General features: G+C 39.4%; 2 protein-coding genes across 2 annotated transcripts in view; one reads left to right on the top strand and one right to left on the bottom strand.

Moving 5' to 3' along the window:
* Nucleotides 1-21,055, bottom strand: part of DHX9 (DExH-box helicase 9) — a 63,392-nt gene extending 42,337 nt beyond the window's left edge. The window contains exons 1-6 of the mRNA XM_059147053.1: nt 20,918-21,055; nt 17,547-17,679; nt 16,728-16,868; nt 2,215-2,329; nt 1,120-1,232; nt 365-513 (exon numbers count right to left, since the gene is read on the bottom strand). Of these exons, the coding sequence (XP_059003036.1) occupies nt 365-513; nt 1,120-1,232; nt 2,215-2,329; nt 16,728-16,868; nt 17,547-17,657 (629 nt within the window). The 5' untranslated portion in view covers nt 17,658-17,679; nt 20,918-21,055. The remainder of the gene's footprint in view (nt 1-364; nt 514-1,119; nt 1,233-2,214; nt 2,330-16,727; nt 16,869-17,546; nt 17,680-20,917) is intronic.
* LOC131815307 (uncharacterized protein C10orf95-like) lies at nt 20,557-22,100 on the top strand. Its single transcript, XM_059147056.1, has 2 exons — nt 20,557-21,353; nt 21,962-22,100. The coding sequence occupies exon 1, from the start codon at nt 20,593-20,595 to the stop codon at nt 21,232-21,234; it is 642 nt and encodes a 213-aa protein (XP_059003039.1). The 5' UTR covers nt 20,557-20,592; the 3' UTR covers nt 21,235-21,353; nt 21,962-22,100.
* Nucleotides 22,101-26,601: the final 4,501 nt, after the last annotated feature.

Raw genomic sequence — 26,601 nt, 5'->3', positions numbered from 1 at the left:
AATAATCCATTTAACTACTTCAACAATACCACACTGAATAAACTCACCACCTCAGGCTGCTTTTTAAATCAGGAATAAACCACCACTTGAAGCTATGATTTTTGCCTCTCAGATACAAATGAGAACCTTAGAAGTCTAGCAACACAAACAGCAGACTTTCACAGAACTTCTAAAATCCTCCTCGTAAATGAAAATCATGGTAAACTACTAATTACAAATCAATGATACTTTTTCTTATGCAAAGTATCTTCACAATTCAATGCTAACCCACAAACTGAATCAGGTAACACATACAAAAATAGAACAATGACTATACAAAACAATCCTAACTTACTACAGAAGGAAAAGACTGAAACAAGCAAACCTGTTGTGATCAGGACCCACTTGGGTGTACTTATATTCTCCTTGGATCTTTTCCTTTTGGAAATACTGGTTCAGACGAGCCTTAGCATTTTCCAACGTCCAGTTTCCATGAAGCCCAGCATTTAAATCCACTTCTTCTGACTCTAAAGTCTGTTGAATCAATGATAATTAAATTTGGCTGCATTACTTTTAGTTATGCCTATCTAAGGTACAGAAATTTATTAAAAATAACTAATTTGTACCATCCTTTATAATAAAAAACTATTTTTAATGCTTCTATTCCTAGACAAAACTGAACAGAATTAGTTTTTGCTGCATCTGGTGATCCCATTGTACAAACAAGTTAATAGATAATGTATTGTATATTTAATATATTTATTATTATATTAATGTTTATATAATTATACTATATAATTAATAATTATACTATATAATTATATTCTATATTAATGTATATTTATGAAGACATTTTTAAGTGCTCATGAAATAAGGTTTACTAAGGTAATTACAATTTCCTGTGCACAGATGAGGACACATTCTACCACAAGAAAAATACCTGCTGTTTCACAGGCAATTCTAGAGACCAGATTTAATGGGTAGCTTAGGTTTATGTTGTCTTGTGTGAATAAGTAGCCTCAAACAATGACTTAGAAGAATCACCAAATTATTAAGCTGTGAATATCTTAAGTCTTGCAGTGAACCAGGTAGTAAGGGACAATCCTGGGTATGTCACAAAGGGTGATATGATAGCCTTACCGCTTGTACTTCTTGTTCCTCCTTTCTTGAATAATAATCCTTCAAGTTGGCCCCTCGATCCCAGGTGGGGCCGGGAGGACCATAACCAGAGGCCCCAATTCCAGAATTATTTTCTGTAAGGAAAGAAAATAATTGTTCTCTTAATGAATCGAACTGTAGGAAGAACCTAAATATTTTAAACATTATTTTTAGATTTTGGCAATCTGGTAACTAGAAAGCCCAAGTTTCAATTATTTGGAAATGTGCCCCAAATCTTCATGACTTTCTTGAAAAGTGTTTCATGACTGAAATATAGGTCTAAATTGATAATCTCAAGGCTGGTATGTAGAGGAGAGCTACTAGCAATGATCATAAGTGACTGACCATCTAGCATACATTTTTAAGTTGATTAAACTTGATAACTGATTAAATTTGTTCAAACTGCTTCCTTCCTAAATAGGACCTTGAGAGAAACTTGTTAGCACTAGTTATAAGGATAAAAGCTGAAAAGGTCTAAGAAAATGTTGAACTTTGGTAAGAAAGCAGAGTAACTAAAGATACCTAATACTGCCTGATTATTAACTCTACTGAGTCTATGACATGCTTTTTAAAAAAATTTATTCCTCACAACAATCTTGTGAAATAAATACTACTGTTAATCTCATTTCATAAATACTGGATCTAAGACTTAAGTACCTTGACCAAGATCCAAGTTAATCTATCCTTTACTGGGGCAGACCAAGAAAAGCTTTGATAATATACAGAATTCAGTAACACCTTGGATGCACAAGGTGTACGTCTACAATATATTTGGTAGAAATAAGTTAGAAACAAGAAAGGGCAGTAAATAAGACCCTTTAATCAAATATTCTAGCCCTAGTGCAAAATCTATCCAGAAATAAAAATTAGTAAAAGCTAATGAAAGTAAGGAATTAAGCTACATTACACTTCGTATGAGAAATCACTGTTGGTATTTGCAAATTTATGAAGGCCCTCGGATGTCTCAACATTAAGAGTTCAATGTAGTTATCTTCCTATCCAAATGAGAAAGAGATGAAGACCAAGAAGGATCACGTGTATCTTACCGCATCATACACACACAATCAAACCCCTTACCTGCTTTAAGAGCCAAATGTGGAGGAAGAGGCCCTCCCATGGTTGTGGGTAAACCTCCACCAGGAGTTGCTGTGCCGTCAGGTGTATCAGTAAGTGGGGGTGGAGGAGGTGCTACCTGCAAGAGGAAACATCAAGGCAGGATCAGTAATTTTACTAGGGACTAGCACATGTTCTTATACTTAAAGAAGGCCCATGTGTGACCCGTTCTTAACCCCATAATATTAACATCTTTGTTTTCAATGTTTATAAACTATTATGCTCTTACTTGAGGCAGAAAAGAATAAGGATAGTAAAAATTACTCATACTTCTCCACCTGGAGATTTTATATGTGTAATGTGTAAGCAAATACAGTTTTCCACAAAAAGTGGGGTTGGTTTATGGTGTATAGTTAACGTTTTTCCACTTAGTAGCTTTATAAATACATTCCACATTCAAGAACGATCTGTTAGGAAACTTCTATAGAGTAAACACTGTTCTGGATACTAAGAATAAAATTAACAAAAGAGACAGATATTCTGTACTTAGAGCTATATTCAAATAGCTATGTTCTAATTCTTACAGAACTAAATAATGAATAAACACATAATATGTCAAGTATGATACACTACTACAGAAAAAAAATGAAGGAGAGAGAAATAGGGGACTGTGCAAAATCACTATTTAAATAAAGTGAACTGGCAAAACCACACATAAATGAAGAGATATGGAAAAGTGAGGACAACAATGAAGAGTACAAAGAGGAGATATTTCCATGGAGAATGCCACGTCCAAGATGTAAAATAGTATAAATCTACTTTTTAAAAAAAGATTTATCTGAGAGAACACGCTAGAGGTGAGGGAGCGCACATGCACACACCTATAAGGATGAGGGGGGAAGGCAGAGGCAGAGGAAGAGGGAGAGGGAGAAGCAGCCTCCCCACTGAGCAGGGAGCCCGATGTGGGGGCTCTATGACCTGAGCTGAAGGCAGATGCTTAACTGAGCCACCCAGGCATTCCACATCTTCTACTTCTTTAAAGATTAATAATCTACATGAATTTTAATGACTTATTACTGCACTGTATGGATGTAGTACATATAACTCTAACAATACCATGTTGATGAACATTTAGCTTGTAGCGAACCTTAAAATTATAAAACACTGCCCATAAACCCTCTGTACTTTACGTTGGCCTATTCTTTTCAGGAAAGATTTGCTTAAGTGAAATTCCTGGGTCAAAAAGCATCAACATTTTCTTTTTCTTTTTTTTTAAGATTCTATTTGTCAGAGACAGTACAAGCAGAGGGAGCAGGAGAGACAGGAGGAGAGAGAGAAGCAGGCTCCCTGCTCAGTGGGAGGATCCCAGGACCCACGATCATGACATGAGCCAAAGGCAACTATCAATTGACTCCTTCCTGATCAGAAGACAGTCTCCAGCCTGCCCATGGCCTTTCTATCACTTATGGTACTCAGCACAGTGGCCCAGATACTCAAATTCAGTTAGCCTGACAAAAGCCACACAGGTAAAGATCTAAACACCTGTCTAATTCCTCTTTTTTCCAGGCCTAATGAATGTTTCTGAGCTCATTTTCCTTTTACCCACCTACAACTTAATTTAATTATTTCTTGAGTATCTTGTTGTACATATTGAGCTTGGGAGCCAGAGCTATGAAAACGAAGAGTCTCTGTGACAGAGGAAAGGGGAACCTTCAATTTTCTGCCTACCACTACAAACTCAATTTTAGGAGTAGCCTGTCTGTTGCCTTGCTGGCCTCCGTGAAGGTAGTATCTCTTCTACCTCAAGCTAATTCAGCCCAAGCTTTAAATCACATCACTTCCTACTTCACTCTTTGTCATACAAGTTGTAAATAATTTCTGTTGTCCTTTTTCTTTTTTCACTTTGTAAATGCTTACTGCCCAAAAAGGCATTTTGTTTTTGCTTCTGTAATCCAATCTAGTTTCTGCCTGCGATACCTACCAAAAAATGGCCTTTCTACCAAAAAATGTCCAGGACCTGTTCTGCATTATTTTCATCTATTTCATTTTGGAGATAGTGTCATGTAAATATAATTACTATAATCTTACAATAATTAAAATTCTTTATTAATATGCAGACCAGTTATTACTCTTGGCTATTTTCAGCAATTATTTTTAATTAATTTTTCTTTTCTTTTTTTTAAAGATTTTATTTATTTGAGAGAGTGAATAAGAGAAGGAGCAAGGGAGAGGCAGAAGCAAACTCCACAATGAATAGGGAGCCTGAGGACTCGATCCCAGGACCCTGGGACCATGACCTGAGCCGAAGGCAGAGGCTTTTAACCCACTGAGCCACCCAGGCGCCCCACAAACTATATACTCTTAAGATTCTTTGTAATTTTCATTATTACAGTGAACAGGATTTTTTCCTTTCTTTATAATATTTACACTTCATTTTTTCCTCTTATTATTACATATCCCTCTTATTTTTTTATTTACAGCATTGGTGGTGATATGATTGGTCTTAACTTTACAGAAATTCCCCTAGTTCAATGCATCTTAAACTATCTGCAATGAAGAATTATGTGTACCATACTACCTTTCTTTCCCCTAATCCATTGGAAACAATTTTTGTACAAAAATTCCATTAATATTTCTAAATGTGCATGCATTTATGTATTTATGACCACCTAACATTTTGAACAGCTCTGCTCTATGACCTGCTTTTAGTACAGTGTTTAATATATTTTTAATTTTTTTTTTTTTAAAGATTTTACTTATTTATTTGACAGAGAGAGACCACAGTAGACAGAGAGGCAGGCAGAGAGAGGGAAGCAGGCTCCCCGCCGAGCAGGGAACCCAATGCGGGACTTGATCCCAGGACCCTGAGATCATGACCCGAGCCGAAGGCAGCCGCTCAACCCACTGAGCCACCCAGGCGCCCTTTAATTATTTTTTAAGAGTTTGTTTTTAAGGTACCTCTACATCCAAATAGGGCTCAAACTCAGCACGCACCCCGAGATCAAGAGTTGTATGGTCCATCAACTCAGCCAGCCAGGCACACCTACTTTTTTTTAATGATACTTTTCAACATGTCAAGAATTACTTTTCTACTCCACTTCCTAAGTTCTTTATTGGTAATAAGTATTTAATTTTATTAAAATTTAAAAAAAAAAGATTTATGAAAGACCACACTCATGCAAGCAAGAACTGGGGGGAGGGGTACAGGGAGGGGGAGAAGCAGACTCCCTGCTGAGCACGGAGCCCCACGTGGGGCTGGGGCTTGATCCCAGAACCCTGAGATCATGACCAGAGCAGAAGGGAGATGCTTAACTGACTGAGCCACCCAAGCACCCCTCAAATGCTTGTTTTAAACCTGTATTAGGTCAACCACTGAGTAGACAGTTACTTTTCTCTTAAGAACTCATTAACATGACAAAGCAAGAAAGATTACCAGATTTTGCTTCAGATTTGCTGGAGGTATTATAAGATAACGGCATGTGTACCATATTACTTCTCGAAAATATTAAAAATTTCGAATTCTCGGGGCGCCTGGGTGGCTCAGTGGGTTAAGCTGCTGCCTTCGGCTCAGGACATGATCCCAGAGTCCTGGGATCAAGTCCCCATCAGGCTATCTGCTCAGCGGGGAGCCTGCTTCCTCCTCTCTCTCTCTGCCTACTTGTGATCTCTGTCAAGTAAATAAATAAAATCTTTAAAAAAAATAAAAAATAAATAAAATAAAAATTTGGAATTCTCAAATCTATCTTACCACATGGGTTTTTGATACAGGACTATGAATCTACAGTTATTTACAATTTTCTTAGACTAAGGATGGACTATTTATCTTTTACAGTTACTTAAGATTTTTACTCACCAATTTTATTTTTAATTCTGTAATTTCTCATTTTATCTCTATTAATTTCTGCCTGCTCAGTTTTATTTTCCTGAGTTGAAAATTACCAGTTTAAAAAAAATAATTATCCATTTACTAATCTAAAAAACTATTTCTTGTGCAGTAATGAAAGTATTTGAGATTTCCTTTGACTAAATGATAATTCCTTTGGCCTTCCAGAGTTTTGACATTGTTACCTAAATAGTCCAGAATTTATAATTTTCATTTAGAACCAAGTGTTTAAATTTCCTTATGTTTAGGATTTTTTGCTACTTTCTCACATTACAATTTTAGTTGTGTCAATATACACATTAGCATTTCTAATATTAGGTAGATAGGTATATACTGTGAACTAGTGTTTGTCTTTTCTGCTTTCTTCCTTGCAGATTACTTTGATATTTACACTGCTTCTTTTATTTTGTACTTCATTTGCCTGGTATATAGCTTTACTATGTCTTTACTTTCAATCTTTCTGATTGAAAGATTTTATACAGATAACATGTAACATGAAGCACAGTGCTCTTCCAAAGTTAGGACTGTGAAGGCGAAGTACAGCTTATACTATAGGGACAGTCCCAATAGCCAAATCCCAGGAAAAAACAAAACTGTGGGCAACAACAGTGATGACTTGTCCTCCTTTCTACCACCTTGCCCACTCCAGGTCCAAAATCCTGTTCTATCTACACCTCATTCTCTTTTGCCATAAACTTCTTCGTCTTGAGATGTATGAATGGGATAACTTCCTGGTTTTCAGTGACATTAGGTATTATGATGGAATGCTCCTGTCTCCCCAAAATTAGTATTTTGAAATCCTAGACTCCAATGTGATAGTATTAGGAGGTGGGGCCTTTGGGAAGCGATTAGGTCACAAGGGGGGCCCCATAAAAAGAAATGGTGGCTTAAAAAAAAAAGAGAGTTCTCCTACCTTTTCCACCAGGTGAGGATATAGTGAGAGCGCCTTTCATGAACCAGAAGTGTGCTCTCACCAGACACTAAATCAGCCAGAACCTAGATCTTACACTTTCCAGCCTCCTGGAGTGTGAGGATGTTTCTGTTGTTTATAAGCCACCAGTCTATGGTACTTTGTGACATCAGCCTGAACTAAACAGGAAGGATTTTCTTTTTCATATTTCTTGATCAACTAAAGATGAAGGTAGAGGCAAAAAGGGTATTAACCACCTGCCTCCAGACACTTTGTGGAACAGCCCCTGCCAGTTCGGTCTCCATGATGGCTGCACATCCCCTGTGGAGAAGGGCCAGTGCCACCTTATTAAAAGGGCATATTCTGCCCACTACTTTCAAGATCAAAAGATGTAGTTGACTTTCCTAACACAAAGAAACAGACACAGAGGTAGGCAAAATGAGGACTCAGAGAAGTATGTCACAAATGAAACAGGAGGAAACCACAGCAAGAGACATAAAACAGATATAAGTAGCATGTCTGATCGAGACTTTAAAGTAATGATCATAAAGATACTCAATGATTAAAAAATAAAAAGATACTCAATGAACTTGAGAAAAGAGTGGAGGACATCAGTGAGAACCCTTAAGAAAGACAGAAAACATAAAGAACCAATCAGAGATGAAGAACACAATAAATGAAATTAAAAATACACTTGATGGTGCTCGCTTTGGCAGCACACATACTAAAAATACACTTGATGGAATAGGCTGGAAGAAGCAGAGGAACAAATCAATGAACAAGAAGACAAGAGTAATGCAAAGTAATCAAGGAGAACAAATGAGCGAAAAAAATATTATGCAAAATGAGGAGAGACTCAGGGAACTCAGTGACTTCATCAAGCAGAAATAACATTCACATTACAGGGATCCCAGAGAGAAAAGGGGGCAGAAAATTTACTTGAAGAAATAACCAGATTACTTTCCTAATCTGGGAAAGGCAACAGATATCTAGATCCAGAAGACGCAGAGATCCCCCCAACAAAATCAATCAAAGGAGTTCTACAACATACAGTAATTAAAATGGCAATAGTAGAGATACAGAAAAAACTCTGTATGTGGAATTTAAGAAACAAAATAAAGGAGCAAAGGATAAAAAGGGGAGGGGACACAACCAGAAAAACAGATTTTTTTTTTTGAAGATTAATTTGAGACAGAGAGCGTGAGAGGCAGAAAGCACAAGAGGGGTAAAGTGGGGCAGAGGAAGACAGAGAAGCAAACTCCCTGCTGAACAGGGAGCCTGATGTGGGCTCAATCCCAGTATGCTTAGATCATGACGGAAGCTGAAGACAGACACTTAATTGACTGAACCACCCAGGGGCCCCAAGAACAGACTCTTAACTACAGAAAACCAACTCATGATTACCAGAGGAGAGGTAGGTGGTGGTGGGGGGAATGGGTGAAAAGAGGTGATGGGGTAAAGGAGTACACTTGTCCTGATGACCAGGACACGATGTTATGAAACTGCTGAATCGTACTTTATACCTGAAACATTGTTAAGTCTACTGGTATTAAAAAAGAAGTAAGAGGGTATTAAAAGTGTATGGTAGTATATAACCTTGGCTCTAAGGAAAATCTAATGATCTGAAAAATGTACTACTACATTAAGTGAAACAAACAGGTTATAAAATAGTATATGCAACATGTATTTTATCAATTAAAATTCACATTTAAATATCAAAGCAGGGACGCCTGGGTGGCTCAGTTGATTAAGCTGCCTCAGTTGGTTAAGCTGGTGCCTTTGGCTCAGGTCATGATCCCAGAGTCCTGGGATCAAGTCCCACATCCGGCTCCTTGCTCAGCGGGGAGCCTGCTTCCCTCTTTCTGCCTCTGCCTGCCACTCTGCCTGCTTGTACGCATGTGCACTCTCTAACAAATAAATAAATAAAATCTTTAAATAAATAAATATCAAAGCAAAAACAAAACTATTGGCAAGAACATAATTCATTCATGCTGCCTTTACAATTTGTATGTTCTGCAAAATTTCTGTAATTAGTATGTATTAAACACTGTAAAAACATTTAAGTCTAGAACTTATATACATAATATACCTAATTAATAAAACTTGAGCTGATAGATAAATCAACAGACAACTCAAATGAGATTCTCTCCCTCCCACTTACGTGCACACATTCTCTCTCTCTCCAAAAAAAAAAAAAAAAAAAAAAAAAATTCGGGTGAACATCATAAAGAAATATTCCATTTACTAAATAACAGAAGAAATGCATATCAAGTTAAACTATTATTTTTTTAGGCTACCAAGCATTCTGGTTCAAGATAGTGATGTAGGAAGATCCTGAACCTACTTCCTCATAGACACACTGAGTCTACAGCTACATATGCAAACAGTTTCTGAAATTAAAAAAAAATCTAATGGGCGCCTGGGTGGCTCAGAGGGTTAGGCCTCTGCCTTCAGCTCGGGTTATGATCTCAGGGTCCTGGGATCGAGTCCCACATCGGGCTCTCTGCTCAGTGGGGAGCCTGCTTCCTCCTCTCTCTCTCTCTGCCTGCTTGTGATCTCTGTCAAATAAATAAATAAAATCTTAAAAAAAAAAAATCTAAAAGCTAGCTGAGTGATGACTACGTATCAGGCAAAGAAGGGGAAAAAAAACACATCAAAAAACACATCCTGGGGCACCTGGGTGGCTCAGTGGGTTAAAGCCCTTGCCTTCGACTCAGGTCATGATCCCAGAGTCCTGGGATCGAGCCCCACTTCGGGCTCTCTGCTCAGCAGGGAGCCTGCTTCCTCCTCTCTCTCTCTGTCTGCCTCTCTGCCTACTTGTAATCTCTGTCAAATAAATAAATAAAATCTTAAAAAAAAAAAAAAAAAAACCACACATCCTACCCCACCAGGTAGGAAGCTGGAGCAATCTTGCCATAAACCCCACTTCAGATGTGGCAACCCACAGCCAGGTGGGAACTCAATCTGGAACTCCTCCCTGATGAGCAAAGAATTCAACCCTCAATATTTAATATATACACTTGAAGCAAGTGTCCAGAACACCTAATTTTAAAAACCAACAGAGTTTATACTCCGAGACCCACATGGCAGCAATCTGTAAAAAGCCTCTGAAAGTGCTTATGCGCTTGGAGTCCCTTGTCCCAAAGCCCAGCTCAGAAGCAGCCAACTAAACCCACACTTAAAGTGAAGGAGACACCAGTTTATATTAAAATCTTGGCCCAAGGCACAGGCATCTACTTTAAAAACACATCTAGAAGTCTGCTGGAACACTACCCAGGAATGGAGACCAGTGGGAACTATCTTTTCATGCTTCACAGCACCAGTAACTCCTAGAAAAGAAGGTTTACATGTGTGTGGTGCCCCAATTTGGGGGGCTGCTGCACAGGGGATGCCTCTTTATCACCTGGCTCTGGAGGCAAGGGAAGCTTGTGTTCCTGTCACACAGGACTGTAATAACCAGCATTACCCTTTAAAAAGGAGTTCAGGGGCGCCTGGGTGGCTTGGCTGTTAAGCATCTGCCTTGGGGGCTCAGGTCACGATCCCAGGGTCCTGGGATCGAGTCCTGCATCAGGCTCCCTGCCCCACTCCCCCTGCTTGTGTTCCCTCTCTCACAGTGTCTTGTCTCTCTCTGTCAAATAAATAAAATCTTTAAAAAAAAAAAAAAAAAAAAAAAAGAAAGAAAGGAGCTCAAGAACCTGTCTGTGGCTCCAAATTTCATGACGGCTGCCAGGGGACACCTCTACTTTGCCTGGCTCAGGTGGCCAGTGTGCTTACACTCCTGGGTCCCACAAGACGACTATAACCAATGGAGAAAGCATTCTTTTTTTCTATTAATTTTTTTAGTACAGTCAACATATGATATTATATTAGTTTCTGGTGTATAACATAGTGATCTGACAAGTGTATATGTTATACCGTGTTTACTGAAGATAGCTCTTTAAACAGCTATCATACCATATCATACCCAGGAGCTGTCTTTCTGTGAAGGAGGCCTATTTGTAGCTCATTATCATGACTGTGGTTTGAGGAGTAGGCTTCTAATCAAATAGGCACCTAGGGGCTGACTGTTATCCTTTCCAGAGACCTCTGAGGGAACGTGCTATCTCCCTCTGTTCCAGAGTGCCAGTGTCTCCTGAATGAAAGCTTTACATGCATCTGCTTTTTGCAGCTAACATCCAGGGATGCCCTCAATCACCTGGCTCTGGGAGGGCCAGAGGGGCTTGCATTCTTGGGAATGCAAAGTCCCATGGGACTATGTCAACAGTTCTTGGCAGGTTACCAACACCAGGCACTGTACAGTGAGAAAGAGGCAGGCTTCAAGTTTGGCACACACTGCCTATGCAGCTGCTCTGAAGGAACATACACTACAGATGTCATCTTGGTGATCTTCCTCTGCCTTCTTCTAGCTTATTGGTGTATCCCAAAAAAAGGAAATTATACACTCATCTGGAGCCCAAATATTTGCAACTGCTGCCCAGGGAACACTTCTAGATTACCTGGCTCTGGTGGCCAGCAGGGCTTATGCTTTTGGCACCTCAGAACCATATATATAGTCATATACTTTTAAAAGCTACTGCCTGAGGGTCAGGCTTCTAGTCTGCCTGAATCTAGGTGCTGAGATCCTACTCTCTGGGACACTGAGTGATCTTATTAGCACATCCTTAACTACTAGGAGCTATTAAAAATACAACAGATCAGCTTGGACAAGCACAGACGTTTAAGAAACAGCAAAGAGGGGCGCCTGGGTGGCTCAGTGAGTTAAAGCCTCTGCCTTCAGCTCAGGTCATGATCCCAGGTCCTGGGATCAAGCCCCGCATCAGGCTCCCTGTTCAGTAGGGAGCCTGCTTCCTCCTCTCTCTCTGCCTGCCTGTGATCTCTGTCTGTCAAATAAATAAATAAAATCTTAAAAAAAAAAAAAAAAAAAAAGAAACAGCAAAGAGCTGGGTTGGGGCTTAAACATCTCCTACATGAGGCCACTCCTTCAAGAATTGGGAGAAGTAGAAACCAACATAAACAAAATGAAACAAGAATATATTTCAAATGAAAGAAATAGATAAAACCTTGGTGAAATTGAACTATGTAATTTATCTGATAAAGACTTTAAAATTACGGTCATAAAGATGTTCACCAAACTGGGGAGAAGAATGTATGAACACAGAACTTCAACAAAGAGATGGAAAATATAAGAAAGTACCAATTAGAGAAGTCACAGAGAATGAAAAAAATATAGTAACAGGACTGAAAAAAAAAAATCACACTAGAGAGGTTAAATAGCAGACCAGATGGAAAAGAAAGGATCAGTTAAGTCAAAGCCAGGGGTGGAACTCAAAAAATGTTGATACCTTAAGGGACTTACAGAAAAATATCACTGTTTCAAAAAGATGGAAAGAGAGAGAGAGAAGGGACAGAAATTTTATTTGAAGAAAAAAATGACTGAAAACTTTCCTAACCTGGGAAAGAAAACAGACAACCAGATCCAGGAAGCCTGGATAGTTATAAAAACGAATGCAAAGAAACCCAAACCAAGACACATCATAATTAAAATGCCAAAAAGTAAAGAAAGGAGAGAAAATAAAAAGGAGCAAAAGAGAAATAATCTCATTACACACACGGGAATCCCCATCCATGAGCAGATTTTTCAGTGGAAACTGTGGACCAGAAGGGTGATATACTCAAAGTGCTGGAAAAAAATTTCCAAGCAAGAACATACGTTACCTGGCAAAGTCATCATTCAGAACCAAAGGAGAGAGAGATAGTTTCCCAGACAAGCAAATGCTATAATAATTCATTACCATTAAACCTGCCTTACAAGAAACATTATAAGGGCTTCCTGGGCCACCTGGGTGGCTCAGTCAGTTAACTGTCTGCCTTCGGCTCAGGTCATGATCCCAGAGTCCTGGGACTGAGGATTAGCAGGGAGCCTGCTTCTCCCTTTCCCTTTGCAGCTTCCACTGCTTGTGCTCTCTCTCAAATAAAAGAGATCTTTTTTTTTTTTTTTTTTTTTAAAGATTTTATTTATTTATTTGACAGAGAGAGATCACAAGCGGGCAGAGAGGCAGGCAGAGAGAGAGGAGGAAGCAGGCTCCCTGCTGAGCAGAGAGCCCAATGCGGGGCTCGATCCCAGGACCCTGGGATCATGACCTGAGCCGAAGGCAGCGGCTTAACCCACTGAGCCACCCAGGCGCCCCATAAAAGAGATCTTTTTAAAAGGACTTCTTGGGCGCCTGGGTGGCTCCGTGGGTTAAGCCGCTGCCTTCGGCTCTGGTCATGATCTCAGGGTCCTGGGATCGAGTCCCGCATCGGGCTCTCTGCTCAGCAGGGAGCCTGTTTCCTCCTCCTCTCTCTCTCTGCCTGCCTCTCTACCTACTTGTGATCTCTCTCCGTCAAATAAATAAATAAAATCTTTAAAAGGACTTCTTTACCATAAACAAAGGGCACTTACTGATAACAAGAAGAAATATGAAAGAATAAACCTCAATGGAAAAGCTAATATATAATAAAAGTAATAGGTTAATTACTTATAAAACTAGCCTGAAGGTTATGAACAAAAATAGTAAAAATATATTTTTACTAATTTAATTTTTAAATTAATTTTAATTTAAAATTAATTTTTAAACTAAAAATTAATATTTAAAAATTACTATATTTGTTAAAAAACAAAAATAGTAAAATTAACTGATTTTAATAACTAAAGGATACACAAAATAAAAAAAGATGTAAACTATCACACCAAAGATACAGAACATCCTGGTGAGGGGTGTAAAAATGCTGTGCTTTAGAATTTAAGTTACTGACTTAAAACATTAACAATATTCACTGTTACATATAAGTATAATGGTGATCACAAAGCAAAAATCTGAAATACACATTAGAAAAAGGAGTATGAGCATACCACAAAGAAAATCCTCAAATCACAAAGAAAGGAAGAAAAGGAAGAGATAGAAACTAGAGAAATAGCTAGGGAACAATGAACAGAATGGCGTAAGCACACACTTATTAGTAACTAAATGTACATGGACTAAATTCTCCAATCAAACAACAGTGAATGATTGGATAAAAAAACATGAACCACCTATATGCTGCCTACAAGATACTTTATTTTTTGGTATGCAAAGAACTTTATTAACCTTATTTCAAACTTTATTCCCAGGCTTCTTCAGCTTAATTATCTACAAAGAGTGAGCTGTGTATAAGCAAAAACTGAAAAGAGCTGTAGTGCCCTAGGGGCTTGGCCTTAAAAATATTAAGAGGTCTAGATTTTATCAGATCCATGAACAAAATTTTAAGAAGCAGTCATAATATAAATTAGCAGCTCCCAGTAACTTCTTTTAAGTTTTATCTTCAGAAGTTGACTCAGTTCAGTTTGCTTCATTCTTGGAAGCTTCATCAAAATTGAAATGAGAAAGTAAGGAATAGCAAAGGCTGTAATTCCAGTCTACTATGGCTTTTAGCCTAAGGGAAGACCATGTGAGACAGTTAAAACTCTAAAGAAAACCCAGTCTTTCTGGCCTTAACAATCAGAGAATGCAAGCTTGGGGAAACTATGGCTGTTAGAAAATGAGAAGGCAATCCTGGGAAAGAAAAAAGGAAGAATCTCAAATTCTGTGTATAAACTCTGCCCAAATCACTGGCTAACCCCTGAACAACACATGTACAAGACAAAAGCTCCCTAGCAAGGGATCAGAAAACTGAAATGAGATTTGAGCTCTTACCCAAAAGATAAGTGTCTGCCATAGGAGTCCAACCAAACAAATTGCTTGACAGTACAAAATCAATCTTTTGAGAAATATAACATTATTTAGGGTCTCTAGAATATAATTATCACAATGCCAAAGATATAATCCAAAACATACAGAGAAGAAGGTAAACAAATCTCAAGAGAAAAAACAATCAAAAGAACCCAACCTGAGATGACCCAGACGTCAGATTTAGTCAAGAATTTTAACACAGCTATTATAACTATGCTCAATGACGTAAAATTCATTCGTATTATGAACACATGCTTATAATGAATGAAACAGTAAGAAATGCCACCAGAGAAATAAAATCTCTTGAAAAACAAACAAATAACAACCACCATCTGTTAATTCTGGAAACAAAAAAGACAATATATGAAATAAAAAATTAACTGGATGGACTGACAAGAGCAAAAGGGAGTTGAGAGAGAATAACCCATGAACTTGAAGATAAGCAACAGAAGTCATTCACTCTGAAGAACAGAAAGAAAAATAAAGAGCCGCAGAGACTTTTGGGATAATACACAAAAGTTTACCGTATGAGTCAGAGAAGAGAACAAAGAAAGCAAAAATATTTGAAAATATAACAGCCAAAGATTCCCCAAGTTTGGTAAAAGACATAGATTTACTATGAATCTCAGCAAATTCCAAGCAGGGTAAGTACAAAGAAAACCACACCTAGTCACATCATAGTCAAACTGCTGGAAACCAAAGAAAAACATAAATGCAGCTAAAGAAAATAACACGTTACATATAGAGGGAAATGATTTGGTCATAATTAACTTCTCATCAGGTAACAATGGAAGAAAACAAGTGCTAAAAGAAAAGGGGACTGGCAAACTAGAATTCTACATCTAGTGAAAATATGTGGGACAGAAGGTAAAAAAAATTTTCACATAAAACAAAAATAAGAATTTGTCCTGAGTAAACCTACACATTAAGAAAGAGGGAAGAGGCTAAAAGATGCAGAACAGGTCATAACAGATGAAGTAAAATGCCAGTGTTCCAAGTATTTGAAAGATATTTTCAACATTCTTTTCATAGCTATAAAGAATCTCCAAGATCACCTTGTCCAATCCCTTTATTTTGCATATGGGCCAACCAACTGCAATTATCTAGTGGTACAATATACTAGAGAGTAAGTCTCCTAACTTCTGGGTCAAAGCAATGGAAGAAATGGAAGAAAATAAAACATTTATATCAACCTTTATAAATAAGTCAGAATACAAACACGATGAAAATAAATTGTTAAAACCAAAACAGATATTATTCCTAAAGGTTTTACAAACACTCAATCTTTCATTTAAGTTACCTTAGGTACTTACTTAAATCATAATGTGAATCTTTTTATATTGTTAAGAATTCATCTTTGTGAAAACTCAAATTTTCACTTTTTAATTAAATGAGAAATAAAGTTAAACTCTAAAAAAAGAGTACTAGAAAGGAGTCTGCTGCATACTTATACAATATCATTGAAGTAATCATGGTATCAAAAACACAAGAATGATATGCCATTGTAGAAAATAGAATGTTCTTTCTGCTGTAATAAGGAATTATAAATGGGAGTAAACACCGTGTCTTCAAGTTTTCCTCATTTTCATATTGTTTAAAATGTTATCTTTAGGGCGCCTAGGTGGCTCAGTGGGTTAAAACCTCTGCCTTGGGCTCAGGTCATGATCCCAGGGTCCCAGAATCAAGCCCCACATAGAGCCCCACATGGGGCTCTCCACTCAGCGGGGAGCCTGCTTCCTCCTCTCTGTCTGCCTTTCTGCCTACTTGTGATCTCTGTTAAATAAATAAATAAATCTTTTTTTTAAAAAAAAGTTTTCTTTGGAAGTACACAGAACATGACATTCATTCAGTTTATGAATGAATGAAATATACAAAACCACAAGACACAGAGATTAAAGGAATTTCCCAAGCCCACAAGTCAGGTACATAATCAGACTAAAATCAAAATCTTCAGGAACTCAACCCAGGGACTTGGCTTGCCTAAGTAAGTACTTACCCCAACAGCTGGGACTTCTTCACTCTTTACTTCATTTATCCGAACCAAATAGTTAACAAAATCTCTGGCAGCATTGCTTTGTGCATCTTTTTTATTGGTGGAATTGCCCATGCCAATGTAATTATAACCTTCCACTCGAACCTTTAACAATCCAAAAAAAAAAAAAAATGTATTAGAGGAAATTGACCTGGGTTAATTCTGAGACTTAAAAAATGTGTAATTCAATAGGCCATTAAGAGATAAACAGTTAAATGTTCAACAGTTAAATGTTGAAGATATACTCCACAAAAACACTAAAAATAACACAACTAAGATAATTTATAAATTGACTTATGAAAAAGCTTGAATTGTGCTGTCCATTGATAAACTAATCTGAAAACAACATTAATTTATGTGCTTCAAATATTCTCTTCTTCTATAACAGAATGTTCCACATTAAAATCTGATTTTATAAGACCCAAGAACAAGCTTTCCATTTGCATTTATTTTAAGCAATTTGACTTTAAGCAATAAAGAATTGCTCCACTTTCTACAGAAAATAGTAAAACTGAAACAGCTGATCCAACTTTTCTTATCTGCACTATTGGTACTGTGGAAGCTGAGGAAGATACACGTTCTAACCAGAATTATTTACCTATCAGATAGTTTTAAAAGTAATGCTCACTTGGAAGTGATTTATAATGAAACAAAAGAGCAGGCAAGCAACAATAAAGAACATAAAACACAGTTTCCTAACAGAAAACAGTTTTAACACCAAAATAAGTGCCAAAAAAAAAAAAAAAAAAAAATCACATATATGTAAACTGCATTCTGTAGTACCTCACACATGAATTTTTGCCTGTTTTTGTTCCCCACTGCTCTAATTTCATAGGATGGGGTCATCTTCCTTTTGCCACACCAGGCATACAGAAAATTTTTAACATCACCCATGATTCAAGTGTCTTCTTCCAACCTAAGAAAACAAAAGTTAAATCGCATTATTTATAAAAGCAAACAATGCAAGTGACCAATACCTGGAATTAACTGAAAATCTAGGTTAAACACACGCTATTCTACAATGCTGCTATTAAAACTGCTTATGACAAAATTTTAATGACATAATTGACATAATGACATAATCCTATGACATTATACAAAAAAGTAGGACACAAAACTACACGATTTGAACTACATAAAAGTATATATGCATAAATCAAGACTAAAAAAGAAATAACCCTCAAAATGGTGATCTCTGGGTGACTACAAGTGATTGACTTTTTTTTTTTTTTTTTGGAGAAAGGTAGAGAATCTTAAGCTCAGCCTGAAGCCTGACTGAGGGCTAGGAAGGCTCACGACCTTGAGATCATTACCTGTGTCCACATCAAAAGTTGGATGCTTAACTAAGACACCCAAGTACCCCTGACCTTTTCTTAAAACATTTTTTGTGAGGTGCCCAGATGGCTCAGTCAGTTGAGTGGCTGATTCTGGATTTCAGCTGGGGTCATGATCTCAGGGTCCTGGGACTGAGCCCAGTGTCAGGCTCTGCCTCAGGGCTAGGAGGGGAGTCAGTTTGAGGACTCTTTCCCTCTCCCCTTCCCCCCAACCCATGCGCACTCATGCGCTCTCAAAATGAGTAAATCTTAAAAAAATAAAAATCTATGTAATGTCCGACCTTTTAAAAGAGGCACCTTATGTGTTAACTCACTTAATCCTCAAATAATGGGAGATGAAATTATATGGTAAATACCATTACTGTCTCTCTACAGAGCAAGAAACAAGGGCAGAGAAAGTTTAATTTTCCCTAACCTTATCCCACTGTGGAGGCATAAATTCAAACTACTATACTGAGAAACGGTCATCAATCACTTTGTGTGTAAATCAGAGTTTATTCTCATTCTGAGACATCTCCTAGTAGACTATCCTCAAAGTCGTACACTATATATTACTGCACTAAGTCCAAATACAGTAAGTATTCAGTACTAGGAACACCAACCTGTTAAGTACCAAATCTCTCGTTTAGGTCCTGCTATTCATTTAAATTTGAGGATATTAAGTTTTCTTGGTGTGTACCATACCATACTTGTTGGCCCTCTCCCTCTAGTTTATAAATATACCAAAAGATATGGAGCCTATGAGTCTAAAATCCGAATCTAAATTAAAAGCAAGATATCTGAAGGGTACCTGGGTGGCTCAGTCAGTTAAGCCTCTGATTTTTTATTTCGGCTAGGGTCATGATCTCCCGGTTGTGGGATCAAGCCCAGTGTGAGGCTCCATGCTCAATGGGGAGTATGCTGGAGATTCTCTTTCACTGTCCCTCTCCTCCTCCCCACAGCACACACATGAACTCTCTCTCTCTCAAAAATAAATAAGTAAATTTTATTAAAAAAAAAAAAAAAAAAAAGGCAAGATCCAGAAAAAATATGCAAAAAAATTGGTCTTCTTTGAGAAGAAACCCTATTACTAGCATTAAACCTTTGTCTTCTGTTCAGTGCATTTTGTTAGCACTTAAATCTAACATCATAAAACCGGACCCCAGCCTAACCCTGCGGAAATCCTTTTAACTGAAAAGCTGAGGAAAGCTCCTATGGATCTGCAGACTCCACCCCTTAATAGTTAAAAAAACAAGACCTCAAGACGAATGAGCACCATGAAATATGAAGGGACTACACGATCAAATTCCTTCCTTCCTAGGCAGTCTCATCTAACTCCATTATATTCAGTGTCCAAATAAATACTGCAAACTTAAATCTTTTCTCTTTAAGCTCCAAAATCAAATTCATTCAACCACAACACTCATGAGCAAATGCTAACCTGACACCTCCGTAAAAATTTAAGTTTCCTCCCCAAACCTGTTCCTTCTTCCCTCAGACCAAGTGTTTCTCTCTCCCGAAATGGCACCGCCATCCACCAAGCTACTCCTGCCACAACTTGGGAGTCGTACACTCCCTCCAGATCCTCCACAGCTATCCCCTTGGGAGAACCCTCAGCATGCCCCAGGAGGTAACCTTAGAGGATCCTCTATTTTCATTAACCCTTACAATACTTATACAGATAAGACTATTATTTTTTTTTTAGCATTTTTAAGTTAACTTTATTGTGGTTATTATTTTATTAACATTTAATGTATTATTTGCCCTAGGGGTACAGGTCTTGAAAAGACTATTATTATTCCCCCCCTTTCCGGATGAATAAACGGAGACAAAGAATACCTTGCCCCAGAGACGACAGAGAGCTCTTAACTGGGAGACCCAGAATTCCAAGCCAGGTAGTCTGACTCCGGACCTACACGCAATTCTGCCTCCCGAACAGGTTTCCAATCCATTCGCTTCTCTCCATCCCGGCCACCACTACCGCACCCTGGACGGCTGCAATAACGTTCTGGATCTCTAGGTCTAGATCCCCGTCTCCACTCTGACCGCCCGAAACTCCATTTTCGTCACTGCTCTCACCATACTCCGCTAAGATGGCCTTCTTTGTTCCTTCCCAGTCTCCGTTCTCAAGCGCTAATCCCTCCTTGCCTCTGCCATTCTGCTTCCCCTCCTCCCCGCATCTTCCGAGCTGACGCATTCTCGACCTCAGGGCCCACGTATCAGCTACACAGTCGACCTCCTCGGAAACGCTTTCCCTTGCGACCATGGCGAAACTAGCTTTCTCCCCTGACGAGCTTCATTTCCTCAATCCTTTTACTGAGCCTGCGGACGTTTGTTTCCCCGTCCCCTCCCGCCACCACCACCGAAACCTGCGCGCGGGAGGGGAAAGGCTGCGCCCCTACGTGGTTACGGCCCCACCACCGAGCCCGCAGGACGGCGCCTGGCCTTTGTGGCCGGAATGAATGGATGAAGGGCCCGAGGTGTGTGTGGCGTCACCGCGGGCTCCCCACCCGGCCATGCACCCCCTTTCACTCGGCGGCAACAGCGCCTCGGCCGCGCGCAGGCCGGAGGAGGAAGTGGGGTCTGGCTGCTTCGAACAAGAGAACTGGCCATTGCTGGGGGGGGGGGGGGGTGTTGGCGGTGGGGGACGGGTCTACACCGCGGCTCGGGCAGCGCAGGCGTGGCGCGGCGAGCAGCACGCAGCCCGCAATCCGGGAACCCGGCGGCCGCCTCGCCCCTTCCCCCACCCGCCACCGCCGCCCGCGCTTCGCAACAAAGCCCGGCTGCGGGAGCGCGGAGCCCCACGCCCCTCAACGGGTAGCAAAGACGTCTCTCCCCTACCGGCGTCCGCTTCCTGGCGTCCGAGAACACAGCCCTCTCAGGACCGCCGGTGGCCGCTGCCTTCGTCAGAAACACCCGGCAAACACACCGCAGCTCGCGTGGAGGCGGCGGAGAAATGGCTCCGACGGCGGCGCCAGGGGGGTGGGGTCGGTGCGCGTACGCATGCGCACGAAGCGAGTTTAGGGAGGAGGGCGCCCGGAGGGAGGGGAGGGGCCGCAGCCACCTTGTCCCCGCGGCGCATGCGGTCGCCAGGGAGATCTGCAGCGCTGGGCCTGCTGCGCTCCAGGCGGGATTCTTCCCTTGTTCCTTGCTTTTGAACGTTTTTGAGCCGTGGGGACCGCAAGCATTTGACGTACCAAAAAATTTCTTAGCTTCTATCATGGGGACCTCCCGCTGATGACAGATAAAGGGTAGAAGACGGAGCCGGAAATCTTAGGTGCTGTGAAGAGTACTTGGCACAGAATTGGTGTTCAATAGGTCTTGTTATTGTAGAGATTCAGATAGTCTAATGCCGACATCTTCTAAAAGAAAGCTCAGTGAAGGCAGGAAACCTGCCTGGCTAGCTGAGGCCACTCACTGCAGTGTGTGGCGCCTCTTAACAGCTCGGTAAAAACCAGCTGGATGAGTGGATAAAACGTGCAAGCTTGTGTTTGTGTTTGTGGATAAGCTTTGTCTCCAGAACCTTCGGAATAATTTGTATCTTTAGCTATTGTAGTACTCATTGTTACATTTTTGAACTGTAGTGCTTCCCATAAAGGCAACAATACAAAATACTTCCAGTTGGGGTTGTTTTCAGAGATTCAATTGTCTGGGCCCATCATACCTTATCCATCCTGATTTTTCACTTTTTATTGCCTTTTTTTTTTTTTTTTTTTTTCTCAATTCGAGCTCATAGGGATCAACCCCTATAAAACTCTGTTGCTCCTGTAGTCCAAATAACAGTTTGGCATTTACTCTTATTTTCCTCATGTGTTTGCAGTCTTCGATTAAGAGTAAAATCATCAGAGAAAGACCTTAATTTTTTTATTTCTTTGTACCTTTCAGGGTGCTTAAAGCAGCAGGTTCCCGATAGTTATTTATAATAAGGGAAATTCAACCTCTCTACATGGCTGACAAATGTTTTGTAGCAGATAATGAATACAGCAAAAGTGTCAACGTATTAAGTATAAATAAAACTTTCAGAAGTGGATCTTTCCAAGGATTATGTAAAAATTTATTACTGAGTTGGTTCATTAATTTGAGTCTTGGTCTTGAGACCTACAGTCCCAAGGGAATTGCGGGCCATAACTTGGCCTTACCTTTGTAGGTTGCTCTTCGCAACCAGCAACTAGAGCTTAACGTTTGTAAATGAAACTTCCAAAACCTGCTCCAGAAGTACAGGGTGGTCAGATTTCAATACAACAACTAGATGTTCCCAGTATATGACTGTCTAGATGACTACCGAGGTTAGCAAAGCAGGATAGAGCAGTGTAACTACTACTTAACTACTTAATCTTCCACATTGACATTTTTGGCTAGAAATAACGTATGGAAGAGTTGACTTAGTTATGGGATTGGGTATAAAAGTTATAAGGATATGGATTAAATTCAATCTGTGGGGTATATAAAAAAAATACTAGCAAAGTTTCTCATGTCATTAGTTACTTCTGCCAACTCAATGGACTGGGGCAAAATTTCTTCCAGGGAAAATGAGATGGTAATCACCAACACCTATAGTTGAAATGGGTGATGAGAAATGAGGGAGAATGTTTTGGTTCATTGCTCTTCTTCTTTTTCTCAAATAAGCAGAGGGTTAGGGATGGGGGAATGGAATAAGAAAGCCTGCAACCAGAACTAGGATTTAAGTAGGGTCATGATGTCTTGGGGAAGAGTGTGCTGGTGAAGTTTGAGCAAACTCATACGCCCATGAACACCAGCGCCCTTCAACACTCTTATAGTACCATTTACAGTGCTGTATCCAGACAGGAATGAAGTTTTGTTTGTTTTGTAAAAGGCTCATAGAGACTTCCTGACTGCTGGGTTAGCTTGACTTCAGAGTCTTAGGAAGTGGCCTACACTGCTGAATAGGCTGGGGTCCTTGCATTCAGGGTCCTCCCAGACTCCTTATACTCTTTTCACTTCCAAACCCAGAATAAATTAGGTTAAAATGGGTAGGTTTACATCAAGAGTATATAAAAAGGCAAAAGAAGTGGAAGTGCAGAATACAAAGGCAAAGTCCAAGAAGGAAAACAAGTTGGGTGCTCTCTGCATTCCAGTATCCAGTCCAAGGTCTCTTATGGGCCAAACTCTTCTGCCACTCTCACAAGTACATCCATGGGACCTGAATATCAAACAGGTTAATGGGAAGATCTATTTTAAACAGTCCTCTTGGGATGCTTGGATGGCTCAGTGGGTTAAAACCTCTGCCTTCCACTCAGGTCATGATCTCAGGGTCCTGGGATCGAGCCCCACATCAGGTTCTCTGCTCAGCGGGGAGCCTGCTTCCCCCCTCTCTCTGCCTACCTCTCTGCCCACTTGTGTTCTCTGTCAAATAAATAAATAAAATGTTTAAAAAACAAAAAGGAGGGACGCCTGGGTGGCTCAGTTGGTTCAGCAGCTGCCTTCGGCTCAGGTCATGATCCCAGTGTCCTGGGATCGAGTCCCACATCCGGCTCCTTGCTCTGCAGGGAGCCTGCTTCTCCCTCTGACTCTGACTTCCAGTCTGTCTGCCTATGCTTGCTCTCGCTCGCTCTCTCTCTGACAAATAAATAAATAAAAAATCTTAAAAAAAAAAAAAACAAAAAAAAAACAAAAAGGAAAGTTCAAAATTACAAACCATAGACAAAAAATTAAAAGTCACTGATTATATTAAAGGATATCTCCTCAAAAGAGGATACAGTGAAGTTAATGCATAGCTGTCAGAGTTGGGGAAGATATTCATGATGTTTAAGCTTGTCAAGAGATGATTAACTCTTCTGAACTATTCAGGGAACTCCTTCAAATCAACAAGAAAAATGTAGCAATCCTCACAGAAAAATGGGCAAAAGACAAGAAGCAATTTCAGAAAAGGAAAACCCAACAGGTCACTAAGTGTATTCAAGATGCTCAAAAGTATTAGTAACAGGAGAAATACAAAGAAAACAATAAACAGATATCACCAGATGCCCATTAGACCAGCAAATGTTAGGAAAGTGAATACTGTCAAATGTTGAATGTCGGTGATGATGTTGGAATATAAGATTCGCCAGGCCAGCTAGTAAAAAAGTAGACTAGTATAGCCATTCTCGAGAAAAATCAGGTACTACTTAGCCAAACAAACTGTGTATGTTAAAATTAAAGTATTCTGCTCCCTCATAAATATATGTATCAGGGGGCAGGGTATATATACCCTGAATACCAGGGTATATGAATATATAAGAAAGTTTCGTGTAAGGGATGCCTGGGTGGCTCAGTGGTTTAAGCGGCTGCCTTCGGCTCAGGTCATGATCCCAGTGTCCTGGGATCGAGTCTGCATCGGGCTCCTTGCTCGGCAGGGAGCCTGCTTCTCCCTCTGCCTTTGCCTGCCATTCTGTCTGCCTGTGCTCGCTCGCTCTCCCTCTCTCTCTGATAAATAAATAAAATCTTTAAAAAAAAAAAAAAAAGAAAGTTTCGTGTAAGAGAACATTAAAAATATATTCATTACAGCATTATTCCTATTGGCAGGGACTTAGGGGCAATTTGATGCTTTCCCTAGACAGATAAAATGCAGTGGATGTTAACCATGGAATCCAATGCAGCTGTCAGAAGAAATAAATTGGATATACACAGAGCTTAAGGGCACAGGGGTAGTGAAAAGAAAAAGGAACAACATAAGTTATACAACAGCATTTATGTAAATTTAAAACGACAGTAGATGTTTTGCCTAAAAATTTTTAAAAGATACACATTAAACACATTAGAATGGATGTCTATTGTAGAGGGGAGAATGAGGGTGAGAAATTATTTTTAAAGGGAGACATGAGCAATTCTGGGCTCCTTTGGCTGTAAATAATACAGATGTCAAGGATAGATATAGGGTCTAATTCTTATATTAGTTAAATAAATGTTTATTGAGGGTCTTGTTTTTGTTTTGTTTGTTTGTTTCTTTTTTGCTTTTTGGTACTAGGCACTATTCTAGAGGAAATAGCCATAAATAAGACAGATGAGATCTTTTTCTCATAGAACTTGCATTTAGAGATGACTTGTATGATAGAGTAGCTTTTATTAGACCAACTGACCTCCCAGAAGCCGCTCCAAAATTTGAAGGGGAAAAAAATGTCAAAATAAGAAAGCTATTTGAAGCATTAGAAGCAAGACAGCTCATATCTGAGGGGCTAAAATCCTGGGAAAGAAGGAACAGTAGAGCTTTTGTGTCACTTTTCACTTTGATACATTTGATAAACTGCTTTGATACATTTACTGATTCCTAAGAGATCAAGAAGCCACATAGAAAACAGGCTACAGGGCTGAAAAGCTAGGTAGAGTGTTCAGGAGGCTTAGGGTTCTAGAGAGACAAAACCTGGAGTTGACCAAGGAAGACAGACCAGGCTTTCATCTGACACCCCCTGCAGAGGTAGATTCTAAAAGGAAGGACAAACTTAGGGGAATGAAAACCAGCCTTAAATCATCTCGCTTCCTCATTGGACCAAAGTGCTTTATCTTTCTCTTTCTGCCAGAAGAGGAAGACAGAATGACCTATTTCTTGTACAATATTTTAAAGGATCTCCCAAATTTAATTAAAAAAAAAAAAAAAGTCTCCAGGCAAGCCACTAGACAGGCCAAATGACTGAAAATCAAGAGGAGAAAATGTAACAAAAATGTGCCCATAAATGATTCAGGTATTGAAATTATCAGAGACTTTATAAAAACTGTGATTAATATGTTCAAGAAAATATATGAAAACATTGGAGATAATTTACAGAGAGCTGAAAGAAATGAGAAGTGTCAATAGAAATTTTAGAAGTGAAAACAGAATCACCAAAATTCAGGACTCAATTAATGGGTTAATAGATTATACAGAGGGCATCTGGTTAAGCGACTGCCTTCAGCTCAGGTCATGATCCCGGAGATCAAGTCCTGTATCAGGATCTCAGCCCCATGGGGAGTCTGCTTCTCCCTCTGACCTTCTCCACTCTCATGCTCTCTCTCTCACACACTCTCTCTCTCCAGGAAATAAACAAAATATTAAAAAAAAAAAAAAAAAACAGATGGTACAGAGCAGAAAAGAAGATTGGTCAATTAGAAATAGACCAGTAGAAAATATCCAGATTACCTTGCAGAAAAAAACAAATGATAAATACATAAAAGAACCTAAAAGATAAATGGAAGATGGTGAAAGGTTTAATGTCCATATGATTAAGGTTTCAGAAATGGAAGTGAGATAGAATGGAGAAAAAGCAGTATTTGAAGAAGTATTCCCTAAAACCAATGAAGACATAGAGCTACAGATTTGATGAAAGCTTGCATTTTATCAGCCAGACAATAAAAAAGGATGCAAGTAAAATATTCACTGATAATAAGTTGCTATACAGAGAATTAAATATAATGCCGGGACAGAATTTGAGTGGGTGGCTATTTTAAACTGGAGGGTAAAAATATTATCTCTGAGTAGGGACGCCTGGGTGGCTCAGTTGGTTAAGCGACTGCCTTCGGCTCAGGTCGCTGGGATCGAGTCCCACATCAGGCTC

The sequence above is a fragment of the Mustela lutreola genome, chromosome 14 (assembly GCF_030435805.1).
Source record: "Mustela lutreola isolate mMusLut2 chromosome 14, mMusLut2.pri, whole genome shotgun sequence".
NCBI classification, from domain to species: domain Eukaryota; kingdom Metazoa; phylum Chordata; class Mammalia; order Carnivora; family Mustelidae; genus Mustela; species Mustela lutreola.
Note: the sequence above shows the minus strand (reverse complement) of the source record. Positions and strands in the feature narration are given on the sequence as shown.

What these genes read in the sequence shown, in the direction of transcription:
- LOC131815307 (XM_059147056.1), top strand. Translation starts at nt 20,593, where the DNA reads ATGCACCCCCTTTCACTCGGCGGCAACAGCGCCTCGGCCGCGCGCAGG.